The sequence below is a fragment of the Myxocyprinus asiaticus genome, chromosome 9 (assembly GCF_019703515.2).
Source record: "Myxocyprinus asiaticus isolate MX2 ecotype Aquarium Trade chromosome 9, UBuf_Myxa_2, whole genome shotgun sequence".
Classification (NCBI taxonomy): domain Eukaryota; kingdom Metazoa; phylum Chordata; class Actinopteri; order Cypriniformes; family Catostomidae; genus Myxocyprinus; species Myxocyprinus asiaticus.
This window is the reverse complement of record NC_059352.1, coordinates 36,253,070-36,279,330: the sequence shown is the minus strand read 5'-3', so window position 1 is coordinate 36,279,330 and position 26,261 is coordinate 36,253,070. Positions and strand designations below refer to the sequence as shown.

Genomic DNA, 26,261 nt, shown 5'->3' with positions numbered 1-26,261 from the left:
GGTCATGAGGGCTTGAATCGCTAGCCGCAGTGTTATCCTCTTTGGCATGTCGGCTAAGCTCTGGTTCTGACTTGCTGGAATTTTTTGTGTTTCTTTGCAGCATGCTGTCATATTGTCTTGAAAAATAGGTGTCCAAGCTCATATTATTACATACAACAAAGAAATATGAAACGACAGGTGTTTCTATTAACAAATACCGATGCAAAGATAAAATGGTGCGGAGCATCTGCAAAACTCAAACTATTCTCTAAGCTGCCATCTTGAATCCCCTGACAATTCTTTTTGAAGAAATGCTAAGTAAACAAATGAGAATCCTTCAATATTTCTCTAAATGTGCACACTTTTGGTATAAATGTTCTTTTGCATGTTTTTTTACTAAAGGGAGTTTACACCTTTGAATTGGTACATTCCGGACCTGGGAATCACAGAAACAGTGCTTGGATGGTTGAAGTCATACCTCACAGGCAGATCCTTCACGGTCTCCTGGAGAGGAGAGGTATCTAAGTCACACCAGCTAACTACTGTTGTTCCTCAGGGATCAGGGCTTGGAACCTTCCTTTTCTCATGCCGCATTCCATTTGTCTTGGAAGTCAGAGCTTGGGACTTGGATCGACATCATATCCGTTAAAAAAAACAAGAAATCCGAGATGGATGCGTTCCTTTTACACACAACATGACAAGTCGGAAAAAAAGATGGACACCTCCAGGAAAGTAATTGTTGCACTAGCTCTTTTGGAGTACAGAGAGCTACAAAATAAGTATGCCCTTCACCTAAGAGACCTCGAGGAAGATGACAGAAAGCGGAAAAGGTATGTTAATGTTTCCGAGCATTTGATTGTATCAAAACATGTTAACCACATTTTAATCGAACCAGCGGTGTAAAAAAAGGGCAATGCCCTATGGAAGTACAAATGTATATTTGCAATATAAATTTGCCAAACTGTGTTATGTGTAAACGGTTTTACGGTTTGTATCGTTAGGCAGTGTTGTTGTAGCAACACTGACCATTTTCTTGTAGCAGCAGCGACCGTTGTTGTTGTTAGCAGCAGCGACCTAGCCAATTTTAGCTGTACCAGTTTATAAACAACACATTATGCGGTAATTCACGTATAACAGGATCATAGCAACATGCCTATAGGCAACGGTAATGCAGTATTGTGTATACAACTTACTAAATTGGACACAAAAAAGACAAAAGTGCTAAAAAAAAAACTTGAAACCCACAGCATACTACAGTCGATGCTCTTCATAGCCATCTTGCTTTCTGAACTCGGGGTCCTCTGAGTTCGTCCAACTTTCTGACATCGGGGGGCGTTCCATTTGTCAGTTCTGGTCTCGGAACTCAGAAAATAACTCGGAGCTCTGACTTCCGAGACAAATGGAACATAGCATAAATCTACACTTAATCACTCGGACCGATCATTAAGGCACATGGCTTTTCATACCACTGCTATGCAGATGATACGCAGCTGTCGTTCCAGCCTGATGACCCCACCGTCTCAGCTCGTATCTCTGCCTGCCTCTTTGAGATCTTGGTCTGGATGAAGGAATGCCATCTTCATCTCAACCTTGCTAAGACAGACCTCCTAGTGATCCCAGCCAACCCATCTGTTGACCACAACCTTACTATTCATCTTGGTTCAACAATACAAAAAGCAACAAGGACAGACCGGAACTTGGGAATGTTGGTTGATGAACAGCTTAACTTTACTACACACATAAACACATTCAATCAACCAAAGAGGGCTCACGTCTGTAGCTGCCTTTATCAAAATGAAGGCTTTGACTCTGACCTTTACAACAGCCAATGGAACAGCACCCTCTTCAATTCACTCCTCCAGGTCTATGCCTCGACTCGCTCTCTACAGTCAATGAATGAGCAGCGCCTGGTGGTCCCATCACAAATAGGCACAAAGTCCATTACATGATCATTCACTTTCTCTGTTCTTCTGTGGTGAAATTAGCTTCCAACCACCACACTATCTGCTGAAACCATCTCAACATTCAAGATCCAGCTGAAAACACATCTATTCCACAAGCATTTAACCAATCCACATGCAATTTTTATTTAATAATAATAATAAAAAAGCTTTCCTTGTCTGTCTCTTTCTTCTGCGCTAGCTTCAATACTACTCCAGCTACTCCAGAACTTAGCAGTGCAATACTGCAGATATTGTTGACTTTGTATGACAAATTGCTTGCTATTTTTCTCATTTGTAAGTTGCTTTTGATAAAAGTGTCTGCTAAAGGACTAAATGTAAATGTATTTATTACATTTTTATAACTGTAGTTTTGATGTTTTGATATGCTGACAAAAAAAACAAAAACAATTACTCTCACTGTAACATTGATATTGTAAAACTTTGAGGAAATATCAAAGCTGGAGTGCACCTTTCTAATGATGTAAAGGTTGTCACAGTTAAAAAATTACGACAAAAGCATGCATTAAATTAAATCAATACTGATCGCGAAGCCACCCCACCATCCCCCTGGAAATGTTTGTACAAATCAACCACTGCATACAGTACAAGTATACACTGATCAGCCACAATATTAAAACCACCTGCCTAATATTGTGTAGGTCCCCCTCGTGCCGCCTAAACAGCACCAACCCGCATCTCAGAATAGCATTCTGAGATGCTATTCTTCTCACCACAGTTGTACAAAACGGTTATCTGAGTTACTGTAGACATTGTCAGTTCGAACCAATCTGGCCTTTTACTGTTGACCTTTCTCATCAACAAGGCATTTCCATCCATAGAACTGCCGCTCACTGGATGTTTTTTGTTTTTGGCACCATTCGGAGTAAATTCTAGAGACTGTTGTGCATGAAAATCCCAGGAGATCAGCAGTTACAGAAATATTCAAACCAGCCCATCTGGCATCAACAATCATTCCACTGTCCAAATAACTGAGATCACATTTTTCCCAATTCTGATGGTTGATGTGAACATTAACTGAAGCTCCTGACCGGTGTCTGCATGATTGTATGCACTGCACTGCTGCCACATGTTTGGCTGATTAGATAATCGCATGGATGATTGTTGGTGCCAGACGGGCCGGTTTGAGTATTTCTGTAATTGCTGATCTCCTGGGATCTTCACACACAACAGTCTCTAGAATTGACTCAGAATTATGGCAAAAACAAAAACACCCAGTGAGCGGCAGTTCTGCGGATGGAAATGCATTGTTTTTTTTGTATTTTCTCCCCATTTTCTCCCCAATTTGGAATGCCCAATTCCGAATGCACTCTAAGTCTTCATGGTGGCATAATGACTCGCCTCAATCCGGGTGGCGGAGGACGAATCTCAGTTGCCTTTGTGTCTGAGACCGTCAATCCGCGCATCTTATCACGTGTGGAGGCTTCACGCCATTCTCTGCAGAATCCACACACAACTCATTACGCACCCCACCAAAAGCGAACCACATTATAGCGACCACGAGGAGGTTACCCCATGTGACTCTACCCTCCCTAGCAACCGGGCCAATTTGGTTGCTTAGGAGACCTGGCTGGAGTCACTCAGCACACCCTGGATTCAAACTTGCGACTCCAGGGGTCGTAGTCAGTGTCTTTACTTACTAAGCTACCCAGGCCCCCTGGAAATGCATTGTTGATGAGAGAGGTCAACAGAGAATGTCCAGAATGGTTCGAACAGACAAAGTCTATGGTAACTCAGATAACCGCTCTGTACAATTGTGGTGAGAAGAATAGAATCTTGGTGGCACCAGGGGGACCTACACAATATTAGGCAGGTGGTTTTAATGTTGTGCCTGATCGGTGTATAAAGTATGCATGTGGATGGAAAACCAGTGACTTTATTCCAATATTACATGTGCAACTGTTAATGTTGCTGCTTTATTGGCTTAAAGAATTTTATCCATTTAATTTGTTGTTGTATTGAATAAAGATGTTCTGTTTTTATAACTGGCCCCACGTCTTCTGCCCTTTGTGTAGAACGAACCTGTGTGATCTTTCTGGTTAACCCCTGTGTTTTTATTTAAATTTATCTGGGAGGATCTCCCAGGGTAGCGTAGTTGACTCATTCTCTAATTTAAAAACTTCATTTGGCATTTTATTCCAGGTCATTGTGGGTGTAGACTTGCATGACATACTGAAGACATTACTGAAGACTAATATATATAATAACTACATATAAATTCATGGTTAATCTAGATGTTATTTAATAAATCTTGAGGCAATCCACTTAACCTGACGCCCTTAATGTAAGCCTGCGGCAGAACAAGCACTCGTAAGACACCATTTTCAACAGTAACTAGTTACTGTTCCACACTAGTCTCAGCCTCTGACTGCACACTCACGGACCACCCACAGTCTGTGCTCTAACGTCTGATGCACATTGCACACAAAACTGGAAAACTTTTTCTGATTGGCTGGTTTGATGAAACTTCCGTGAGTATAAGCACACAGGACTTTTTTATCTGCCTACATCCTTGGTCCCCATGTCCATGATCTCCACCTGGGTCTCCAGCTCGTCTGCCGGCTCTGCCCTGGTCTCCAGCTCGTTTTACCACCATGCTGGCCACAGAGCCCGCTCCTTGTCTGCCCTTTTTTATTTTCATGTTCCTGTGTTGGCTGTCAGGAGCTGCATATTAAAGAGGGGGCTCTGTCATATATGGGACATTCCCTAGTGTCCAGTAGAGGGCGCTAGGTCCATGGTGTTCATGGTCCTCCTCTTTTCATGGTTTCCCTTGTAGATCTGTCCCAGGTGTGCCTTGTTACTAGTCATTTTAACCTTGTTATTCCTCCTGTGTATAATGCCTTCATGTTCTCTGCGTCTTTGTCGGTTCTTTTCGTTCATAGGCTGTAGTGTTTGTTTGTTTTATTTCATGGTTTGTTATCTTTTTTCTAGCCTCTTGTGTTATTTGAGTTACTTTGTTAAAGCTGCACTTCAATTCTCATATTCACATCTCCAGATTTTATTTAAAAAACATTAAAATGGACATTTAAACACTAATTTTCACCACAGAATTCTAATGAACGCAATACATAATTTGAGATGTGGTGGAAATTACATGGTTGTGAAATTTTCATGACTTTCAGAAAAGATTACAAAAATTACATTAAACTCCTGTACATACAGGACATGTACATACATTGCTAGACATTGTTAGGAGACAAATTAAATAAACTAGTGAAACATGTGAAAAATGTGCCAGAAGTTGAGCAAACACCCAATTATAAGTTTCTGAAAACGTTTGCATGTCTCTGATTGTAAAAATCATAATTACAAGTTGATAACGCTGAATTTTGATCATCATGTAGAAACAACTGAAATGGCTGCAGCACCAAAGGTAGTTTACATAGTATATTACTAATTTATTTTTGATATGCCATATTATCATAGCCACAGTTACATGGTGCTTTTTTTTGTTTAAAACATTTTGCTAGAACATAGAGAGGTGAATAATTACATTTATTTTGTGATTAAATATCTTGCTGTCATGGATCCATTTTGTCATTATGAGCATTGCCATATAAACATAATAATTTCAGAGTACGAGGACAGATCTGTGTAGAATCTCAAAATTGTCATCTCGTAAACAAAGTAACTCTGACACAACATGAACTTTATCTGTGTCCAGCTTTGGCTTACCTGTAGAAACAGGTGGTGGCAGCAGGGTATGCAGAACTTCCTTTAAAATAGAAAAAACTATCATTATCATAGTGTCCAGCAGAGCAAGTTTCTTCAGAGCAAGTCAACTTTACAGACACATATCTTGTGACTAACATATGATGCTGTTTTCCAAAGTTACATAGCAACAGCATTTCACATAGCTAAAACCACTTCATACAGCTATTTTACTGTACATTTATTTGTCTGACATGCTCTATTTAAAGATGTATTTCGATGCAAGGATCTGTGATAACTTGTCTTTTGAATATCTAATTATTGTGCTAAAAGCTACACCACACATTCTATTATAGGCCTCTGCAACCTTTGTGGATGACATTATAGAACGGTTATCAAAAATGTTCAAGTTTTAAAAACTTTTGTTCTGACTTTGCACTGACTTCCCACAATCATGGGAACACTCTTAATCTGCACATTATTTAGGTTCTAAACACTTCATCCACTATTATTAAAGACGTAGCATTATTTGACAGTTTCTGTATTTTCTTTTATATGTTGATGTCTCCTTCCACTGAAACTAGAGCTGTCACTTTCAAAAAGAGGTAAATGAGAATAGTAGCATGCACTTTATGAAAGCTATATCTTTGACACCAAGCACATCTGGAGACTCTTTTGATAAAATTTAGAAGGCAGGGGCTACTATGTTAGCATAGGCAATGATGAATCTGAGTGGACATCCTGCCTTCTGTAGCTCCTGCCTTCTAAATATGATCTGAACCAGCTGAGGACTGTCTCAGAGAGCGCTACCCAGTTCTCCAGTCTGTCTAAGAGTATCTTGTGGTCAGCAGTGAATCAAACCAGTAGTCTATCACCCTGTAGCTCTCACCTGGTTACACTCTGAAGCTAAGCAAAAGTACTATATAAATGTAAGGAATTATAACATGGCATGTGAATCCCCACAATGGAATCCACAATCTTTGCACTTCTCCTGTTCAGCCTAACAACCTATGCTCCCATTAGAACAAAATTAGTTACCATTGTTTCGGAGGCAATACCCAGATCTACCTAGTGACTACAGCCCTACAGACTCTCTATGCCAGTGCATTGATTAAATTAACTGTTGAATGTGCTGAAACTTCCTTCACTTAAGCAAAAGCAAAATAGAAGTCAATTATCTTGGTGAACACGTATCTTGACTTCAGGGGTCTAAAGATGAAAGATCAAGTCGTGTCAAGAATCTTGGTGTCATTTTGTAATCAGATCTTACTTTCAGCATTTATATCAATGCAATAACTAAATCAGCCTAAACTATCATCTTAAAATATAACGAGAATTAGATGCCTCTTTCTATGGTGGTGCAATGCTGCCACGTACTTATTTTTTTCACTCAGTTATGTCATAAAAACTACATCTGTTCTCGTAATAATGAATGCCTTAAATATGTCATCTTTTCTCGTAATAACAAGATATAATGTCATAAAAACAACATCTTTTCTCATAATAACAAGATATGTCCTAGAATTACATCTTTTCTCATTATAATGAGATATTTTGTAAAAACAAAATCTTTCTCGCAGTAACGAGATATTATGTGTAAAAATGACATCTTTTCTGATAGTAACAAGATATTTTGTCATAAAAACATCAACAAAAATCCTCACTCAAAAATAATAACTTTAAGATTTACACATTTCAGTTTAATAACAAAATTCAATCATATTTGAGTGTTGCACCATTAAACTTATGTAGGACGTAACCATACGTATAAACTACATATTTACGGAAGACTCCGACCAGGAGTAATGGTTGGAATAAAAAAGCAGACTGATATTTAATTATATAAATAAGCTTATATAATGCGTGACAGGCATAAATCCTTTTGACATATATGATGATGTTGACATTTACACTCGTTTACATTTACGAGAGAGAAAAAATTATATAAAAAACATACTACTTCAGCATGAAACTGATCTGGTGCACTTTCCTGTGTACAGTGTCAAGTTTCAACATATATGATATATATAAGCTATTAAAATGAATAAATGTCTATTTTTCCAGCCTGTTGTATAGGTAATTATTTATTTATTGTCCCTTATTCATTTTAGATACAGTTATTGAATATTGTTATTTACATAAGGCTAAATATGCCATTAATGAAATCTCGCTCTGTAGCGCCCCCTTGAACATGGGCATGTAAGGGGGGCTCTGTAGCACCCCCAATTTCACCTACAGTCACCAAAATTGGTACATATATAGTTCTCATCAAGCTGAACAACCTAACAATCCTAGTGAACAATCCTAGTGATTAGCTCCGCCCAACAGGAAGTCAGCCATTTTGGATTTTCTGAAAATTGCAGGCTCTGAACTTTTCCTCCAAGGGGATTCATGAGACTGTCACCACATTTAGAAAATATTATGCCAAGACATTGAAGATGCTAAATTTTGAATAGATTTATCGATAATGATATATCGAATGGTGTTGCCATGGCGAGGCATTAAATTAAAAGCAAGTGTGGCTCTTACAACAGACATTAAAATTGTCCTCTTATATTTACTCAAATTGATTCAAAATTGTTTAGAATAATGTCAAATGCCAAAAGCATGTGTCCACATTGCATTGTTTTCCGAAAAGCCACCGGGTGGAAATGGTGCTTTTTTTATAAAAAATAAAAAATTAAATAAATAAAAAACACTGCTTTGTATAAACAATTTTTTAAAAATATTGCTTTGACAGATTTTGTAATAAACATTTGAAAATGAAGCATCATGGGTGTCTGGGAAGCTCAGTGAATAAGGATGCTGACTAACACCCCTGGGGTTTCCAGTTTGTAGACTCTACCCTCCCTAGCAGTTTGACCAATTGGTTGCATAGGAGACCTGGCTGGAGTCACTCAGCATGCCCTGGATTCGAACTCACGACTCTGGGGGTGGTAGTCAGCATCTTTACTTGCTGAGCTACCCAGGCCCTTTTAATTATTTGTTATTAAATTATTTAAATGGAGTTGTATGTGTCTTTTATTTTTCTTTCATTTCATTATGTTTGAATCACAATTGCATATGAAATGTGCTATACAAATAAACTTGCCTAGCCTTGCCTTGGAATAACTGTACATATTTAACACAGGAGGGGGTAAAAAAAATGACTCCAATACATACTACATTATGTCCCATCTCGGTTCTGTCCAATATTCCACTCCCATTATCCCCAGAGCCCTGGAAAGAATGACAGGCAAGCATTAACTTTAAAAAAATAAAACAAGCATTATCTTCAACCCTATATATATATATATATATTAGGGATGTCCCGATACCAAGAACAAGTTTGAATACCGATTTTTTTATTTTTTATTTTTTTTATTACTCGCCCATACCGAGTACGATAACTCTTAATTTTATTTTTCTGAACTCCATATCATCAGATTTTTTATTTTAATGATGATTTTTTTCATCAAAATTGTGTTTAATAAATTAAAACTTTAAACAAATTAAAGTATAACAATACATTTTCAACATATTGTATTATTTTTATCAAATGAAGTGATTTTATACAGAATCTCACAGCACAATCCTAAATACAAAATTACAGTTATTTTGAAGTGTTTCTGTGTTGTCATAACCAAGGAGCTCTGACGTAATGACAGCAGCTTCCCAATCCCGAAAAGCCGGTCGCTACGTGAATCACCGTGATTATTAAACCGAAAAAGGCTGCTATTTAAATAAATATATAGTCTGTAAATGACTCGTACTAAAAAGTGAATTAGCGCTCTGCCTGCTGTCATACCATTCTCATAATAGTATTTTCCATGTTCTGTATGAGCCAAGGATCTCTTAACCCTTGTGCGACCTTCTGGACATTTTTGTCTTTTTCATTTTTGTTTTTTCGATCATTTTGGCTGTGTTAATGCCAACGGCATAAATTTTGCCGAAGGTGTGTATTATTTTGGGGGAATTTTGATGTTTCAACCTCAGTTCCTCTAATACATCTATAATACACTGTGTACACAAAATAGTTACACACAGGACCTTGAGGACAAAAATGTCCAATCCAATTGCAATATTTGATCCCAGTGCCATTAAAGCATAAAATCATTAATTCTATGATATTATGCTTTCATTCCGGAGCCCTGCCTTAAAAATTTAAATTGTTTAATATTTTCCACCAGATGGCGCCATTTTTCTCATGTTTAGCCTATGCTTTTTTCGCCTATTATCTGTTTGCTGTATTATAGAGCACTGCAGGCCAGTTGAATAAATGATGCTACTAAAATTGTGTGGGTGTGTTTGTATGGATATCAGCGTGTGTTTTGTATGTGTGTATTGAGAAATTTGTGTGTGTGTGTGTGTGTGTGTATGTAAAAAAACAACAACAGTGGCATTATGTAAACAAACTCGCATTTAAAGGGTTAAAATCCTGAAAATGAGTGAATATTTGGTAGTTATGAACAGGACTGTTGTTGGTTAAAAAAAATTAACTCATTGAAAGTGGAAAATAATAATATAAAATTATTATGGCTGTGTTTTGACGTGGACATTTTTGTCCTCTAAGGTACTGTGTTTTTTAAAATCTGACACTGCACAAAAAAATAATGCATCAAAATCAATGTTGTTGCTAATCATTGACATATCCCAGACTGTGATAATACCCCCCCCCCCCCCCCCCCCAAAAAAAAAATAAATAAATTCCCCTTATCATTTAGTATATGGAAAATACATTTTAAAAATTATCATAAAAAACAACAGTGGCATTATAAACAAATTGGCATTTAAAGGGTTAAAATACTGAAAATGAATTAATATTTGGTAGTTATGACCAGGACTGATGTTTGTTAAAAAAAATAACTCATTGAAAGTGGAAAATAATAATATGCTATATTACACTATGTAACACAATTTTTGTTCCTGGGTAGTAAGTGTTATTTTAAAGTATAGAAAATGTCTATTATTCCCCAAAAACTTTGCTTTTGTGACCAGGACAGTGATATTTTGAAACTGACCAATTTCCAGTGAGAAAATGGGCGAATTTGAGTCTTTTTGTTCACATATAGTCAGAAAAAAACAACACATGAATCCAAATTAACATGTATTTATACTAAAGTAATACAAAACATGACTACAAAAGATTTAGAAGTGAGTAGTTTTTCGAGATTTACGATTATACTGTAAATCACTTTCACGAATCATCATGTTCTCGTTATACTGTCCTTGGTAGCGGTGTTCAAAGTCCAGTTTATCCTGATGTAAGCGCTCACCTTGCTCCTCCGAGTATGCTCCCATGTTCTCCTTGAATTTATCAAGATGAGCATCAAGGATATGGACTTTGAGGGACATCCTACAGCCCATTGTGCCGTAGTTCTTCACCAGAGTCTCAACCAGCTCCACATAGTTTTCGGCCTTGTGATTGCCCAGTAAGCCCCGAACCACTGCGACAAAGCTGTTCCAAGCCGCTTTCTCCTTACTAGTGAGCTTCTTGGGGAATTCATTGCACTCCAGGATCTTCTTTATCTGTGATCTGACGAAGACACCAGCTTTGACCTTTGCCTCAGTCAGCTTAGGGAAGATGTCTCGAAGGTACTTGATGGCTGCCGATCCTTATCTAAAGCTTTGACAAATTGTTTCATAAGGCCCAATTTGATGTGCAGTGGTGGCATCAGCACATTCTGGGTGTCCACCACTGGCTCCCACAGAGAACTCGGTCCGCTGTGGCCAGTCCCACCTGTGGTAGTGCGCCTTTGTGTCCCTGCTGTCCCAAAGGCAAAGATAGCAGGGAAACTTGGTAAAACCGCCTTGGAGACCCATCAGGAATGCCACCATTTTGAAGTCTCAAATGACCTCCCAGCCGTACTCATCATACTTCAAGGCGTCCAGCAAGGTCTTGATGCTGTCGTAATCCTCTTTGAGGTGCACCGAGTGAGCCAGGGGAAGAGACGGGTACTTGTTACCATCCAGGAGCAGCACAACTTTGAGGCTCCTGGATGAGCTGTCAATGAAGAGGCACCACTCATTCTGGTAACAGGCGATTCCGATTGCCTTGAACAGACTGGTCACATTGTGGCAGAAGCAGAGCCCATCCTGATGGGTGAAGAAGCTGGAAAAAGGTTGATGACGCTTCCTCTGATCTGCGACTTGCACACTTTCATCCAACAAGTTCCACTGCTTGAGCCTAGACGTCAAAAGCTCGGCACTGGACTTGGTGAGACCAAGATCTCTAATCAAGTCTTTGAGGTCTATTTGGTTGGGGTAGTATGGGTTTCTCTCCTCAGCTCCACCTCTGAAATCCCTCAAAGTCCATATTCTTGATGCTCATCTTGATAAATTCAAGAGAACATGGGAGCATACTCGGAGGAGCAAGGCGAGTGCTTCCATCAGAATATACTGGACTTTGAACGACGCTACCAAGGACAGTATAACGAGAACATGATGGGAGACTACATTTGGGGGCTGATTCGTGAAAGTGATTTACAGTATAATCGTAAATCTCGGAAAAACTACTCACTTCTAAATCTTTTGTAGTCATTTTTGTATTACTTTAGTATAAATACATGTTAATTTGGATTCATATGTTGTTTTTTTCTAACTTTATGTGAACAAAAAGACACAAATTCGCCTGTTTTCAAATTTCTGCGTTCAAAGGATACCAGGGGGTGCTGAGAGCAAATTAGTAGAGAGGGGGGTGTTAGGTTACAAATGGGGGCGTTTACCAGTCATGTTAATCAAATCTATATTCAAGTTCCTGTTTGCATTAAAATGTTTATCAAGACTCCATTATAAGGGTTGGTATGCATTTTTACCGTGGTTCATTTGATTCTGAAATCTAGCGACATATCTGGTTTAGCAGTATCAAATAGACAGGCGAAGTCACATCTACTTGGGGAGTGATGGGATATAATACATTTTTGTTACAACTTTTAAATGTTTATATTTTGTATTTACTGTTTTTACATGTGTTTAGAGTAGGCCTACTGTTTGTAATTTCAAAAATTCCATAATTTGTTTTATAGAAATACTGCTGTTAAAACAATAAATAAATAAATTAAATTTTCATAAGGACAAATGCAATATATATATATATATATATATATATATATATATATATATATATATATATATATATATATATATGTTTTTTTTAGATGAAATAGAAATGCGTAAATCCTAAAACAAATTGTCTAAAATATTTTTGAGTGCAAGAAAATGTAACCAATTTTTTTTTGCCTTCAGAAATTCCAAGAGATGACAGAATTTGAATCAATAAGAACCTGATGAAAGGAGTTCCAACTCAGTCACACTGTTAGAATAATTTAGCCACATAAATTAGGGGGGTGATGGTTGTGATTCATAAAAAAAATAAAAAAAAGATTGAGAACCACTGTCTTAAACGTATGAGCAGTTTGTGTCTCTATGCCTGCACAACACTGGCTTCACACATTCACAAGCACTTACATTTAAAACGCTGCATGTGCAAACCATCTATTTATCTCAGATTACAGTGTGTGTATATATATATATATATATACATTTTGTATGAATCATTTTGGTACTATTTGTAGTGGTGAGTTTTCAAAACTCCATACAAATAATAAAAAATGCATTCCCCCAAAAGTTTCTTTTCAATACTCACAGTAGAATCACAAGTCAAGTGTACATCTGATATGAGGATGCATTTTGTGTGATCAGTTTGAAAGGGACAAGCAGATGATACTCAACAGGTGTAAATGGGGTCCAAAACATTTTGAGATTTGTCCACCTCAACCACATTCAGGGGTAGTCAAAAACACATATGACCACTTTGGGCTTGAGGCAGGCTGGACTGGCCTATGAGAAAACTGGGAAAAATCCAGATTTCCTGGCCTGGTTGTCTTGAGACTAATTTGGCCTGCTCATTTTTATTATTATTTAATTCTTAATATTTTCTTCTTTTTTATTGCCTGCCTGATGCAAAATTCGCCTGTTATAAGCAGGTTGCAGTTTTTTGGGCTTATTTCCAGAATACAGTTGAATTTTGGGTTTGCTGGTGCTTGGATCCAAGAGCATAATAAAGTGTGTCCCACTACTAATAGCCGTAAAATAACCCTTCGTACAGTTGGGGCCACACCACGAATAATGTGCATCATGTGTAGGGTTGCCAATCGTCCTGTATTAGCCGGGATGTCCTGTATATTGGCTGACCCTCAAGGGGGACCAATGATTGGTTTGGCAATCATTTAAACCAAATGTAGTATGAATTGTCTGTGTTTCCAAGATAAAGTTTCATTGCATCTTCATGGTCAACTTTGTTGGTGTATTACAGGAAAATGGTTTGGAATATGAAAAATCCTTTTGATAATTCTTTGCCAGCTGGGTCTCGATTTCTGACCCAAATTTGGTAAAGATCTAATGAAAGCCGTAGAATGAGTTTGAAATGTATAATATGGTAGACTTTGGAAAAATGGGTATCATTGTTTTCAGTAGCCTATGACACAAGAAATCTAAGAGATAAGTGTCATGAATTTATACCCAAAATTTCTAAAGGACTTTTATATGATTTTTTAAACATCAGTTATTACTTTACTCAAACTGCTCAGGGATGCATTTCTCAAAAGCATCGCAAGCTTAAGCTGATCGTAGAGACCATTGGCGCCAATGGCTTACAATGCTTTTGGGAAATGCTGTCCAGGTTAGTGTAGGGCATGGTGTAAAGATGTGTATCAAGTTTTGTTTTCGACTACTTAAAACTGTTGGATTTTTTTTGACAAATTTCAAAATGGCCAACAGGCGATAAGGCTGATCATGCATTATCGGATTCCATATAACCCAAAGGACATCAAAATCACCTCATGAGATCATAATTTTATGACAAATGGTTTAAAATTATGAGCAAAAATAGAAAGGATTAATCAAGTAAATGGTAACATGAACACATAGGCTATGGCTGTGTAACAGTCAGTTTAAGGTAGCTACAAGTATTTTGCTGTTAAATCTCAATATAACGTTTCTAAACTGCTTAACTGACCAGTCAAATGCACGGGTAACAGCTGGACATTCTTCTAGCGAGGATCTGCAAGTGAGTTGATTTCTCTCAAACAACAAGTAACTAGTTTATTCCAAAGTAAGAATATAAATATTGAAAGTAACTCGACATCAGTCTGCCACATACATCTAAGGAAGAACAGCAAAACGAAGCCAGACATCATAATCAGATTTACAAATTGAAGGTACAAGGTTGTTTCATTAAATCAAGGAAAAAAGCTGAAAGGGACTGATGTTTATCTCAATGATCATCTCACTACAAAACATGCGGACATTGCCAGACCAGCACTCAATTTAAAAAACAAAATTAGATACATGCAACATGGACACAAAATTGCAGAGTGTGGATACACTTGAATGGAGCATGACGAAACGATCATAATAAAAGAAATGAAAGATTTGGACCCATACAGATAAGTTGAAGTTAATTGCCATTACCCTCAACAGGATACAAATGGATAAAAGAAAAGTGAAAACTTAATGCGGTCAGACTGGTTTGCTGTTTGATATTGTGACCGGAAATTATTTTGATGGCTTCAAAGTAATATAAATGGATATGTACTGTGTGAAGATGTTGTTAATGTAAAAAATAATGAAGATAAAATTATTTATTGACTAAAGTGGATGATTTAACCCTCAATAACCTGTGTGGTATTGACATTAATATACATCTAGAAACATCTGAGTTGGAAAATAGTTTGTACAATATTGGAAACGATTGTGATCTCGAAAAGAACTTTTCAATTCCATCAACAGTGACTGTAAGTACTATACTGAAAATCAGTTTAATAAGGAAGTTAATATGGATGGAGTTTTGTCTATTATTAATTTAAATATTAGAAGTTTGTATACAAATTTCTCAAAGATAAAACAGTAAATTAATATTTTTTTTTTTTTTGTGTAATTGCAGTTTCAGAAACATGGTTAAACGATGGAAGGAAAAGTAATTTTCAATTGCATGGTTATGAAATGTTTTTTTATAAATAGAAAAAAGAAAAATGGTGGAGAAGTAGCCTTATATGTTGATAAAGATTTGAAGTGTAAAGAAGTTGGCAGTATGTCAACCACTATGATTGATATAATAGAGTGCATTAAAGTACAAATTATATCTGAGAAATCCAAAAACATTATAATTAGTTGTGTATATTATTGTTACACTATTTTGTTGTGTATATTATTGTTACACTATATTATTGTTACACTATATATTATGTTATATTATTTTGTTTGTGGTGATTTAACATTGTTTTAATTCATTCACATGAACAGAAGATAGTAGCAGATTCTATTAATAAAATGTATAGTCTTGGACTTTTTCCAAAGATTTTAAGAGCAACTAGAATTACTTCACAGAGTGATACTATTGTTACTGTAATTAAGTAGTTTAGTCACACAGTTAGGGATAGTACCGACTGACAAAGGACGTCACTCACATGTGAGTGGTAGGAAGAATGCACATGTGTCCTGGGAAGGATATAAGAGAATGTGTTTCGACTAGGCCAGATGCGAGGTTTGTCGTGCGTGTACTGTGTTTGTCTCGCCGTGGATCATCATCCCTTTAATAGACAACAGACGATGTCTTTCCGGAAAAAAATTTCACATTATGATTGTTGCTTGCACCTTTATCATCACCACTATTTTAAAAATTAACCAAACTGTATCTACGCCAGGGCTGGACCAGGAAACCCGACCTCCATGCCGCACACCACCTGGCCAGAGTGACACTAAGCCAACAGGTGAGTGGCCTCTCTCCTCGTGACTCCTAGCTGACACACACACACATCCATCCATACATTTTGGCAGGACTGACTCACACTTTATATCGCATCACGTGGAACAGTTTTTTGTTTGTAGGTTACGAATGAAAGCCTGTTCAGCATATTCCCTAGAAATATAATTTTGTAGCATGTTTGCTGGCAGAGTCCTGTGTCATAAAATTACTGTAGTTTGCTTTTAACAACGAAAAGATTATGATGTTGATTAAGATCCCCAGATGTTTTTGTGTTCCTGGTTGTGGAAAAACTGCATCTCTGCATAGCTTTCAGAAAGATCCCAACATTAGAAATAAGTGGCTAATTCAAGCCCAATTATTCAAGCTTATTCAAGTTCCTGAACACATCAATGTGGGATTGTGCTATGTTTGTTCTGCCCATTTCTCTATCGATTCTTTTGAGAACTAAGATTCAGGCTTTGCAAAGAAACTTACATTGATAGATGGAGCAGTGCCAACTATATTGATTTGCAAAATAAACCATGATAAGGACTCCAATGCAGAGCGGAACGTGCTTAATATGCGGTTACTTCCCAAAGAAATATCGATTTGAGATTAAATTATTTTATTATGTAAGAATAACGCATAGTTCAGAGTGCAACAAAAGATACTGGTGCAGTATACGCTGGTAAGCTTGCCAGCTGTCTCAACTGTCTCGTATTAGCCAGGACATCCCTTATTTTGGTCGAAATAAATGCATCGGGACATTGATTGTCTCGTATTTAAGCGGCAAAACGATTGAGGGGGATCCCCTCCCCAAGGTTGACCACTGAAACGTTGAGGGAGACTCCCCTGTGGGCGAACATGTGTTATTCCCTTACACATGATGCATATCGAAAAGGTGAAATGGCAGAGAGGATGCCCTGAGCCAACCATCCCTTAAGTCCCATTCACACAAACGCGCACAAACAAAGAGATGTGGGTGTGGCGAGCAACATGACAAAATTGAGAAAAGTTTAACTTTATGCAAATGACAAGCAACATTCGGGAGCTGATGCCAATGAGAGTGAACTCAGTAGAGCTCACGTCATCAGTCTCCTGTGATACTGGAGCCGAATGCAGGCAAGATGAAGGAGAAGATAAGTCACTGTGAGCTATTTCACTGTATTATATGCTTTGTCTGTAAAAACTAAAAACTACTCAAGAATAAAAGAGTAGCTCATTTAAAACTACTCATGAGTAGTGAGCATTGGGTTTGAGAATGCTATGCCACTTATAATAAACACTGTACGCTGAAATTTAAAAAAGTAGCATACTGTGACGAGGAGGAGGGCGTGGCCAGGCCGTGAGGATGCACGCACGGCGTTGAATTGTCCTAATCAGCCGGGAGGGGGATAAAGATGAGCTGGAGGCACCAGTTCGATGGTGTGGAACGGTGACAGAACACCATTCCCTTCGTTCAGTTACTTCCTCCAACGATTTCGTGCTGCGTCTGAACATCCAGTAGGAGGCAAAGACACCGGAGACCAGCTGCTTTCTCTTCATCAAGGTAATGCTTCACGCCATGTCTCAGCCAAGCATGAGTCTGCTCCAAGCCATGTCACAGCCAAGCCTGAGTCTGCTCCATGCCAAATCACAGCCACGCTTCAGCCTGCTCCATACCATGTCACAGCCATGCCTCAGCCTGCTCCAAGCCATGTCATGGCAATGCCTCATCCTACTCCACTCCATGTCCCAGTCAAGTTTGAGTCTGCTCCACACTATGTTCCAGTCAAGTCTGAGTTGGTTCCACACCATTTCATAACCTTGCCTTCCACGGCCCCGGTCTTGAGGTCCTTCACGTCCCTTGTCTCCAAGTTGAATTATCCGCCACTTATATCAGTGCGTAGGGCCATGAAAACCCTTTCCCACAAATTGTCATTGCCCTTGCCTGCCACGGCCAACGAGCCAACGCCCACGCCTGCCACGGTCAACGAGCCAACACCCACGCCTGCCACAGCCAATGAGCTGGAAGCTTCGTCTTTACCTGTGTATGATCCTAGACTGTTTACCCTGTGTTGACCCGTTGCTGCCTGCCTATTATTGCTGCTTTGTTTACCTGGATATAACCTGTGATTGTCTGCCACCTGCCCTGAACTCTTGCCTGTTTATTGACTACCTCTCTGGATTGCCTTGGATATTACTATTGCTGGTGAATGACCCCTGCCTGTATGTATTACTACGTTTATTGTTATTAAAGCTGCACATGGATCTCAACTCCGTTGACTCATCATTATAATCCCCAACTGCGTCTGAATAGCATGGATACTTGGCTTGTGCATCAGACAAGATAAAACTGCTACACTCATTACATTCAGTGAAAATGCTAAGTCTCAGATTGAACACTCCCTTGCCTGCCTCTCCGGCATGTGAGTGCTTTGTTAGTTGCACTGGGCAGCTGTTTATACTGCATTTACCAAATCAAGCCAGGCTGGACTGTAAAAATGGTGAGCTGCATTTATTTTCAAGCTGAGAACATTGTCAGTTTATACATATGTTGGTGCAATTTCTTTTCTCTATATAATTCTCTTTGTGCCATAGTCTCATGTTTTTAAGTTGGTACACTGTTGTGATAACCTGCAGTAGATGTTTTCTTTTTCTTCTTCTTCTTTAAAGAGTTGATCTAATAGTTAAAAAAAAACATTTTTTTTTTTTGTTTGTGATTGTTTGATTTTTCAAATATTACAGTGTTTTAAAGGGGCTTTTATATCTTAAAAAAAGTCAAAAATAAAACTTTTGGAGGATCCCTATATTTTTTTTTTCTATCCCTTTTGACAAACAGCCATGAAAGAGAATGTGAATTACAGTATGTAAGCTACATTTTTAAACTGCAGCTTACAGTGTTATAAATGGGAAAAGCATTCACAACTCAATACTCACTACTCTTGAGTACTTTTAAATTAGCTACACTTTTACTCTTACTTAGGTGGTTTTAGGACAGGTACTTTTACTTTACTTGCACTGCATTTTTGGGAAGTAATAGTACTTTTACTTGAGTATGATTTTTCAGCACTTTTGCCACCCCTGTATGTCAGTGCCAAGAGGTCAAGATAGCATCATATCTTTAAACAATGTGATGTCACAATTATAATTATACACAATTACACAATGATATTATAAACAATAGATTATTTTTAGAATGTTACAAATTCCTTGTACATGTAAGGTCAAAGTATTAAGATTACTGTAGTGGCTTACGTCATAGTCATCATCATCATCATCGTCGTCAGCCTCATCACAATGACGCTCTGCAGCCCATGGGTTTCCAACCACCCTTAAATCTGAGATCATGCCCTATAAAACATGCCCACATGTATGCACACACACACACACAGATACACAGTCAACACCATGCCTCCTTTAAATCATCTTCTGGTAAAACAAGCAAAAGAGCGTAAAGGCCAATTTATACTTCTGCGTCGAACATACTCCAAGGCCTACCACGCAGCCTGATGTGTACCTCTTCAAAAAAGTAACCACTCGCTGCATTGACACAGACCACAACAGCTGTGATTTGGTGATTTGGTTAACTTTGTAACCAGAGACCTTTCCTCAGGATGATAGAAGATATGAGGTAGTGTACCAATATTATTTTAAGATCTATGCATCATATCGATTGATTGGTAATCGTGTAACATTGTTTTTGGACCTGTTTAATTTTTCGGGAGCATTTGCTGTTTTTACATTCTGTTTATGTTTCATGAAGTTACAAGCAAAAATGCCACAAAAGCCACATCAGTTTACAACTTGTATACAAATTATTTTCTCTGGGATTTTACTCGATATACATTCAGTGTTTGAAAAATATTCCAATAATTCATAAATAATACTGTATATTTACAATCTTATAATGAACTATATATATATATATATATATATATATATATATATATATATATATATATATATATATATATATATATATACAGGTGCATTTCAATAAATTAGAATGTCGTGTAAAAGTTCATTTATTTCAGTAATTCAACTCAAATTGTGAAACTCGTGTATTAAATAAATTCATGCACACAGACTGTAGTAGTTTAAGTCTTTGGTTCTTTTAATTGTGATGATTTTGGCTCACATTTAACAAAAACCCACCAATTCACAATCTCAACAAATTAGAGTATGGTGACATGCCAATCAGCTAATCAACTCAAAACACCTGCAAAGATTTCCTGAGCCTTCAAAATGGTCTCTCAGTTTGGTTCACTAGGCTACACAATCATGGGGAAGACTGCTAATCTGACAGTTGTCCAGAAGACAATCATTGACACCCTTCACAAGGAGGGTAAGCCACAAACATTCATTGCCAAAGAAGCTGGCTGTTCACAGAGTGCTGTATCCAAGCAAGTTAACAGAAAGTTGAGTGGAAGGAAAAAGTGTGGAAGAAAAAGATGCACAACCAACCGAGAGAACCGCAGCTTTATGAGGATTGTCAAGCAAAATCGATTCAAGAATTTGGGTGAAATTCACAAGGAATGGACTGAGGCTGGGGTCAAGGCATCAAGAGCCACCACACACAGACGTGTCAAGGAATTTGGCTACAGTTGTTATATTCCTCTTGTTAAGCCACTCCTGAACCACAGACAACATCAGAGGCGTCTTACCTGGGCTAAGGAGAAGAAGAACTGGACTTTTGCCCAGTGGTCCAAAGTCCTCTTTTCAGATGAGAGCAAGTTTTGTATTTCATTTGGAAACCAAGGTCCTAGAGTCTGGAGGAAGGGTGGAGAAGCTCATAGCCCAAGTTGCTTGAAGTCCAGTGTTAAGTTTCCACAGTCTGTGATGATTTGGGGTGCAATGTCATCTGCTGGTGTTGGTCCATTGTGTTTTTTGAAAACCAAAGTCACTGCACCCGTTTACCAAGAGATTTTGGAGCACTTCATGCTTCCTTCTGCTGACCAGCTTTTTAAAGATGCTGATTTCATTTTCCAGCAGGATTTGGCACCTGCCCACACTGCCAAAAGCACCAAGTTGGTTAAATAACCATGCTGTTGGTGTGCTTGACTGGCCAGCAAACTCACCAGACCTGAACACCATAGAGAATCTATGGGGTATTGTCAAGAGGAAAATGAGAAACAAGAGACCAAAAAATGCAGATGAGCTGAAGGCCACTGTCAAAGAAACCTGGGCTTCCATACCACCTCAGCAGTGCCACAAACTGATCACCTCCATGCCACGCCGAATTGAGGCAGTAATTAAAGCAAAAGGAGCCCCTACCAAGTATTGAGTACATATACAGTAAATGAACATACTTTCCAGAAGGCCAACAATTCACTAAAAATGTTTTTTATTGGTCTTATGATGTATTCTAATTTGTTGAGATAGTGAATTGGTGGGTTTTTGTTAAATGTGAGCCAAAATCATCACAATTAAAAGAACCAAAGACTTAAACTACTACAGTCTGTGTGCATTGAATTTATTTAATACACGAGTTTCACAATTTGAGTTGAATTACTGAAATAAATGAACTTTTCCACAACATTCTAATTTATTGAGATGCACCTGTGTATATATATATAATTTTTTTTTTTTTTTTTTGCACTAACTTTGTAAGCATGTATTTCTGGTTCTGTTTGCTCTGTCTACCTGCAAAACATCTTATTTCATTCTACTAGATGGCAGCAAGTACTGACTTGCAAGTACTTCCATCACAATATACAGATCTAAAATGTAGGTGCCGCTCTAATGCAGCTGAGCACTCACACCATAGACATCCAGTAAATTTTGGATGGGATGCATGTTCTACACTATTTCATTGAATATCTCTGCATGAACTAGAAGCTAGACTGCAATTTGTTTCTGGACATCTGATATATAAAATTGGATTATTTTACCAAGCAACCTTACAGACAAGTAAAAACTGGCTAATTTTGATGAAAACAGTCTAAGGTAAGAGCTGACATGGGGTTTTGGCTACTTTTGGGATTACAGAAGCAGTGATCGGAGCAGGTATGAGAGGTTGTCTTTGTTGTCTTACAGAGATTACGTTTCACTGCGTGATTCTTTTGATTATTATTTAAACTGTGGTGTTAGGGTGACAAAAAAAAAGTCACATTCACAAGAGTGAGAGCTTTTATTTGATATATGACTTGTTTATATGTAAGAGGAAAACTGTTTCTGTTCATATGGATATTTCTAAATCATCACCTCTAGGTGGAGCTAATTTGTGACGCAAAGTTTTTAAGGCTTTATTTTGTTATTTTATGTAACATAAATGCAAAAGTGATGGTATGAAAAGTTCAGATTCTAAGCTTTCAAGTACCACATATGAGGATTTATATAATTTATGCGTAAACTTATCTCAAGCTTCTGACTCTGCCGGCGGGTCCACAGAGTTTAAGGGGTGCATTAGTTATGAAAACAGAATACTTCAAATTTTTCAGCAAATTAAAAAGCACCTTTTAAGAGTCATCATATTGTCCATATGCATTATAAAGTCCAGCTATTGAGCTTTAAACCGATATCCATTTTGTTTTGGTCAAGCGAGTAGTTATTCATTAATTTGATGTTTTTTTTCTGCACGAAACATCAACGTATGGCAAAACATTTATTTAATATTATTAATATATATTTTTTTAATAAAAAAAAAAAGTTTTATCCCCTTTTCTCCCAATTTGGAATGCCCAATTCCACCTACTTAGTAGGTCCTCGTGGTGGCGCGGTTACTCACCTCAATCCGGGTGATGGAGGACAAGTCTCAGTTGCCTCCACTTCTGAGACTGTCAATCCACTCATCTTATCACGTGACTCGTTCTGCATGACACCGTGGAGACTCACAGCACGGGAGGCTCATGCTACTCTCCGCGATCCACGCACAACTTACCATGCGTCCTATTGAGAGTGAGAACCCTTAATCGCAACCACGAGGAGGTTACCCCATATGACTCTACCCTCCCAAGCAACCTAGCCAATTTGGTTGCTTGGGAGACCTGGCTGGAATCACTCAGCACACCTTGGATTCGAATTCGCGACTCCAGGGGTGGTAGTCAGTGTCAATACTCGCTGAGCTACCCAGGCCTCTAATATTATTTTTAATGACTCAAAAGCAAGGATACAGTATACAATGCATGGCATTGCATGTAAATTAAATAATATGTACCTAAATACTACATAGTTTGATTAACCTCTCGATTACTGTCATAACCTCCATTCCCTAATGGAGGTAACGAGATGTTGTGTCGATGTAGTGTCACTAGGGGTCGCTCTTGAGAGCCCCGAACACCTCAGATCTTTGAGAAAAGGCCAATGAGAATTGCCGAGTGAAATTTGCATGCCACTCCCCCGGACATACGGGTATAAAAGGAGCTGGCTCGCAACCACTCATTCAGGTTTTGTGCTGAGGAGCCAAGACAGGGTCCTGGCCATTTCAGCGGGTAGTACAGCATTGTGGCAGGGGGGACACAACGTCTCGTTCCCTCCATCAGGGAACGGAGGTTACGACAGTAACCGAGATGTTCCCCTTTTGTCACTCATTCGACATTGTGTCTATGTAGTGACACTAGGGGTCCCTATACGAAACGCCACAACTAGCTGAACCGTGTTACGTGGACTGCCGGTGCCGGTGCAAGCAAGCTGCTGTGTGCATAGTAGCAGGTGCACCGGTCTGCACGTAGCCTCCCACAACGCCCCAAAAAATGTCGTATAGTTCCCCACATCCCAAGTGTGGCCTTTTCTCTCTATGTTTTCTCTCCGCAGAGTATTCAGTTATTCGGCTGGGGCCATTTTAACGCTCAATATATGCGATCGGGGAAGGTGTTCTTTTCCTATCCTATTCATTCAGGGGGAAAAGACCCCGCGAAGACCACATCCTGCCCGGAGGGGAGGTAACATGTGGCAAGCACGTCATGTGGGCTCAGAGCCGCACATGGAAGAGGCGGTGGTAGGTCCTGCCTGAAAGGAGAGGAGCTCTACAAACACGGCGACTGGGACAGAGAGGGCTCTGTCGAAGGGAGACGCTGGTCTGCCGACAGGGAGACCATACTGCGGAAAATACATCACAGGAGTAACCGGCACCTGTGGAGCACCTACCTCAGTAAGGGCATATAAGCACACGTACTGGTTCCGGCTGTGAATTCTGCCGCTGAATTCGCGAGCCACAGGGCTAGGGAGGAAGGACATCCAGGGTTCACGGGTTCGTGAACTCGCATGGGAAAAGCAGCGCACATCTTCACCTCTTTGGAGGGGAAAAGCGCTATACGCAAGCCATACACCCGGCCAGCTGTCCGTATTCCCGAACTTACCTGTTCATACCTGACAGAACATGGGACGAAACCGGCTCAACCCGGATATTGTAAAATCTCACAAAGGTATTGGGTGTCGCCCAGCCCGCTGCCCTGCAGATGTTTGCTAGAGAGGTGCCATGGGCCAGTGCCCACGAGGATGCCAGACTCCTTGTGGAGTGTGCTCGTATTCCCGAAGGGGCGGGCACGGCCTGGGCCTGGTATGCCACAGCGATGGCATCCACAATCCAGTGGGCAAGCCTCTGTTTGGAGACAGCATTCCCTTTCCGCTGTCCGCCAAAGCAGACAAAGAGCTGCTCAGAGCATCTAAAGCCCTGCATGTGATCCAAGTAGATGTGCAAAGTATGCACCGGACACAGCAACGACAGGGCTGGGTCTGCCTCCTCCTGGGGCAGTGCTTGCAGGTTCACCACCCGATCCCTGAAGGGGAACTTTGGGCACATAGTCCAGCCGGGGTCTCAGGATTACGTGAGAGTCACCCGGACCGAACTCCATGCAGATATTGCTGACAGAGAACGCTTGCAGGTCCCTGACCCTCTTGATGGAGGTGAGCACAATCAGGAGGGCCGTCTTCAAGGAGACGGCTTTCAACTCGACTGACTCTAGCGGCTCAAAGGGGGCTCCGCAAATGCCCAGGAGGACCATGGAGAGATCCCATGAGGGGAACAGGCGTGGCCTAGGAGGATTCAGCCTCCGGGCACCTCTCAGGAACCTGATGATCAGGTTGTGCTTTCCTAAGGACTTACCGTCCACTGTATCGTGGTGTGCCGCTACGGCGGACACATACACCTTCAAGCTGGAGGGGGACAGTCATTCCTCCAGCCTCTCCTGCAGGAAGGAAAGCACTGACCCGACTGCACATCTCTGAGGGTCCTCAGCTTGGGAAGAACACCAGTTCGTGAACCGACGCCACTTCAGGGTATAAAGCTACCTCGTGGAGGGAGCTCTGGCCTGAGTAATCATGTCTACCACTGCTGGTGGTAGGCCACTTAGGTCTTATGCATCCCGTCCAAGGGCCAGATGTGGAGGTTCCAGAGGTCTGGGCGCGGGTGCCAGATGGTGTCCCGTCCCTGAGAAAGAAGGTCCTTCCTCAGGGGAATTCGCCAGGGAGGGGCTGTCACAAGGAGCGTGAGGTCTGAGAACCAAGTCTGGGTGGGCCAATAAGGGGCCATGAGGGTGACATGCTCCTCGTCCTCCCTGACCTTGCACAGGGTCTGTGCAAGTAGGCTCACTAGGGGGAATGCATACTTGCGCAGCCCCCGGGGCCAGCTGTGTGCCAGTGTGTCTGGGCTGAGGGGGGCCCCCATCAGAGAATACCAGAGCAGGCAGTGGGAGGTTTCTCGGGAGGCAAATAGGTCTATTTGTGCTTTGCCGAATCGACTCCAAATCAGCTGGACCACCTGAGGGTGGAGTCTCCATTCTCCCCTGAGCATCACCTGCCATGACAGTGCGTCCACTGTGGCATTGAGGTTGCCTGGGATGTGAGTGGCCCTCAGCGACCTCAGTCATCGCTGACTCCATAGGAGAAGACAGCGTGCGAGTTGCAACATGTGATGTGAGCGTAAGAAGCCTTGGCAATTTATATATGCTACTGTTGCTGTGTTGTCCATCCAGACCAACACATGCTTGCCCCGGATCAATGGCAAAAGCCTCCACAGGGCGAGCAAT

General features: G+C 39.8%; 1 protein-coding gene across 1 annotated transcript in view; it reads right to left on the bottom strand.

The window, feature by feature from the left end:
* Positions 1 to 26,261, bottom strand: part of LOC127445679 (collagen alpha-1(XVIII) chain-like) — a 161,508-nt gene that overhangs the window by 116,536 nt on the left and 18,711 nt on the right. Inside the window, exons 3-5 of the mRNA XM_051705904.1 lie at positions 19,552 to 19,647; positions 8,754 to 8,810; positions 5,616 to 5,655 (exon numbers count right to left, since the gene is read on the bottom strand). Coding sequence (XP_051561864.1) covers positions 5,616 to 5,655; positions 8,754 to 8,810; positions 19,552 to 19,647 — 193 coding nt within the window. The remainder of the gene's footprint in view (positions 1 to 5,615; positions 5,656 to 8,753; positions 8,811 to 19,551; positions 19,648 to 26,261) is intronic.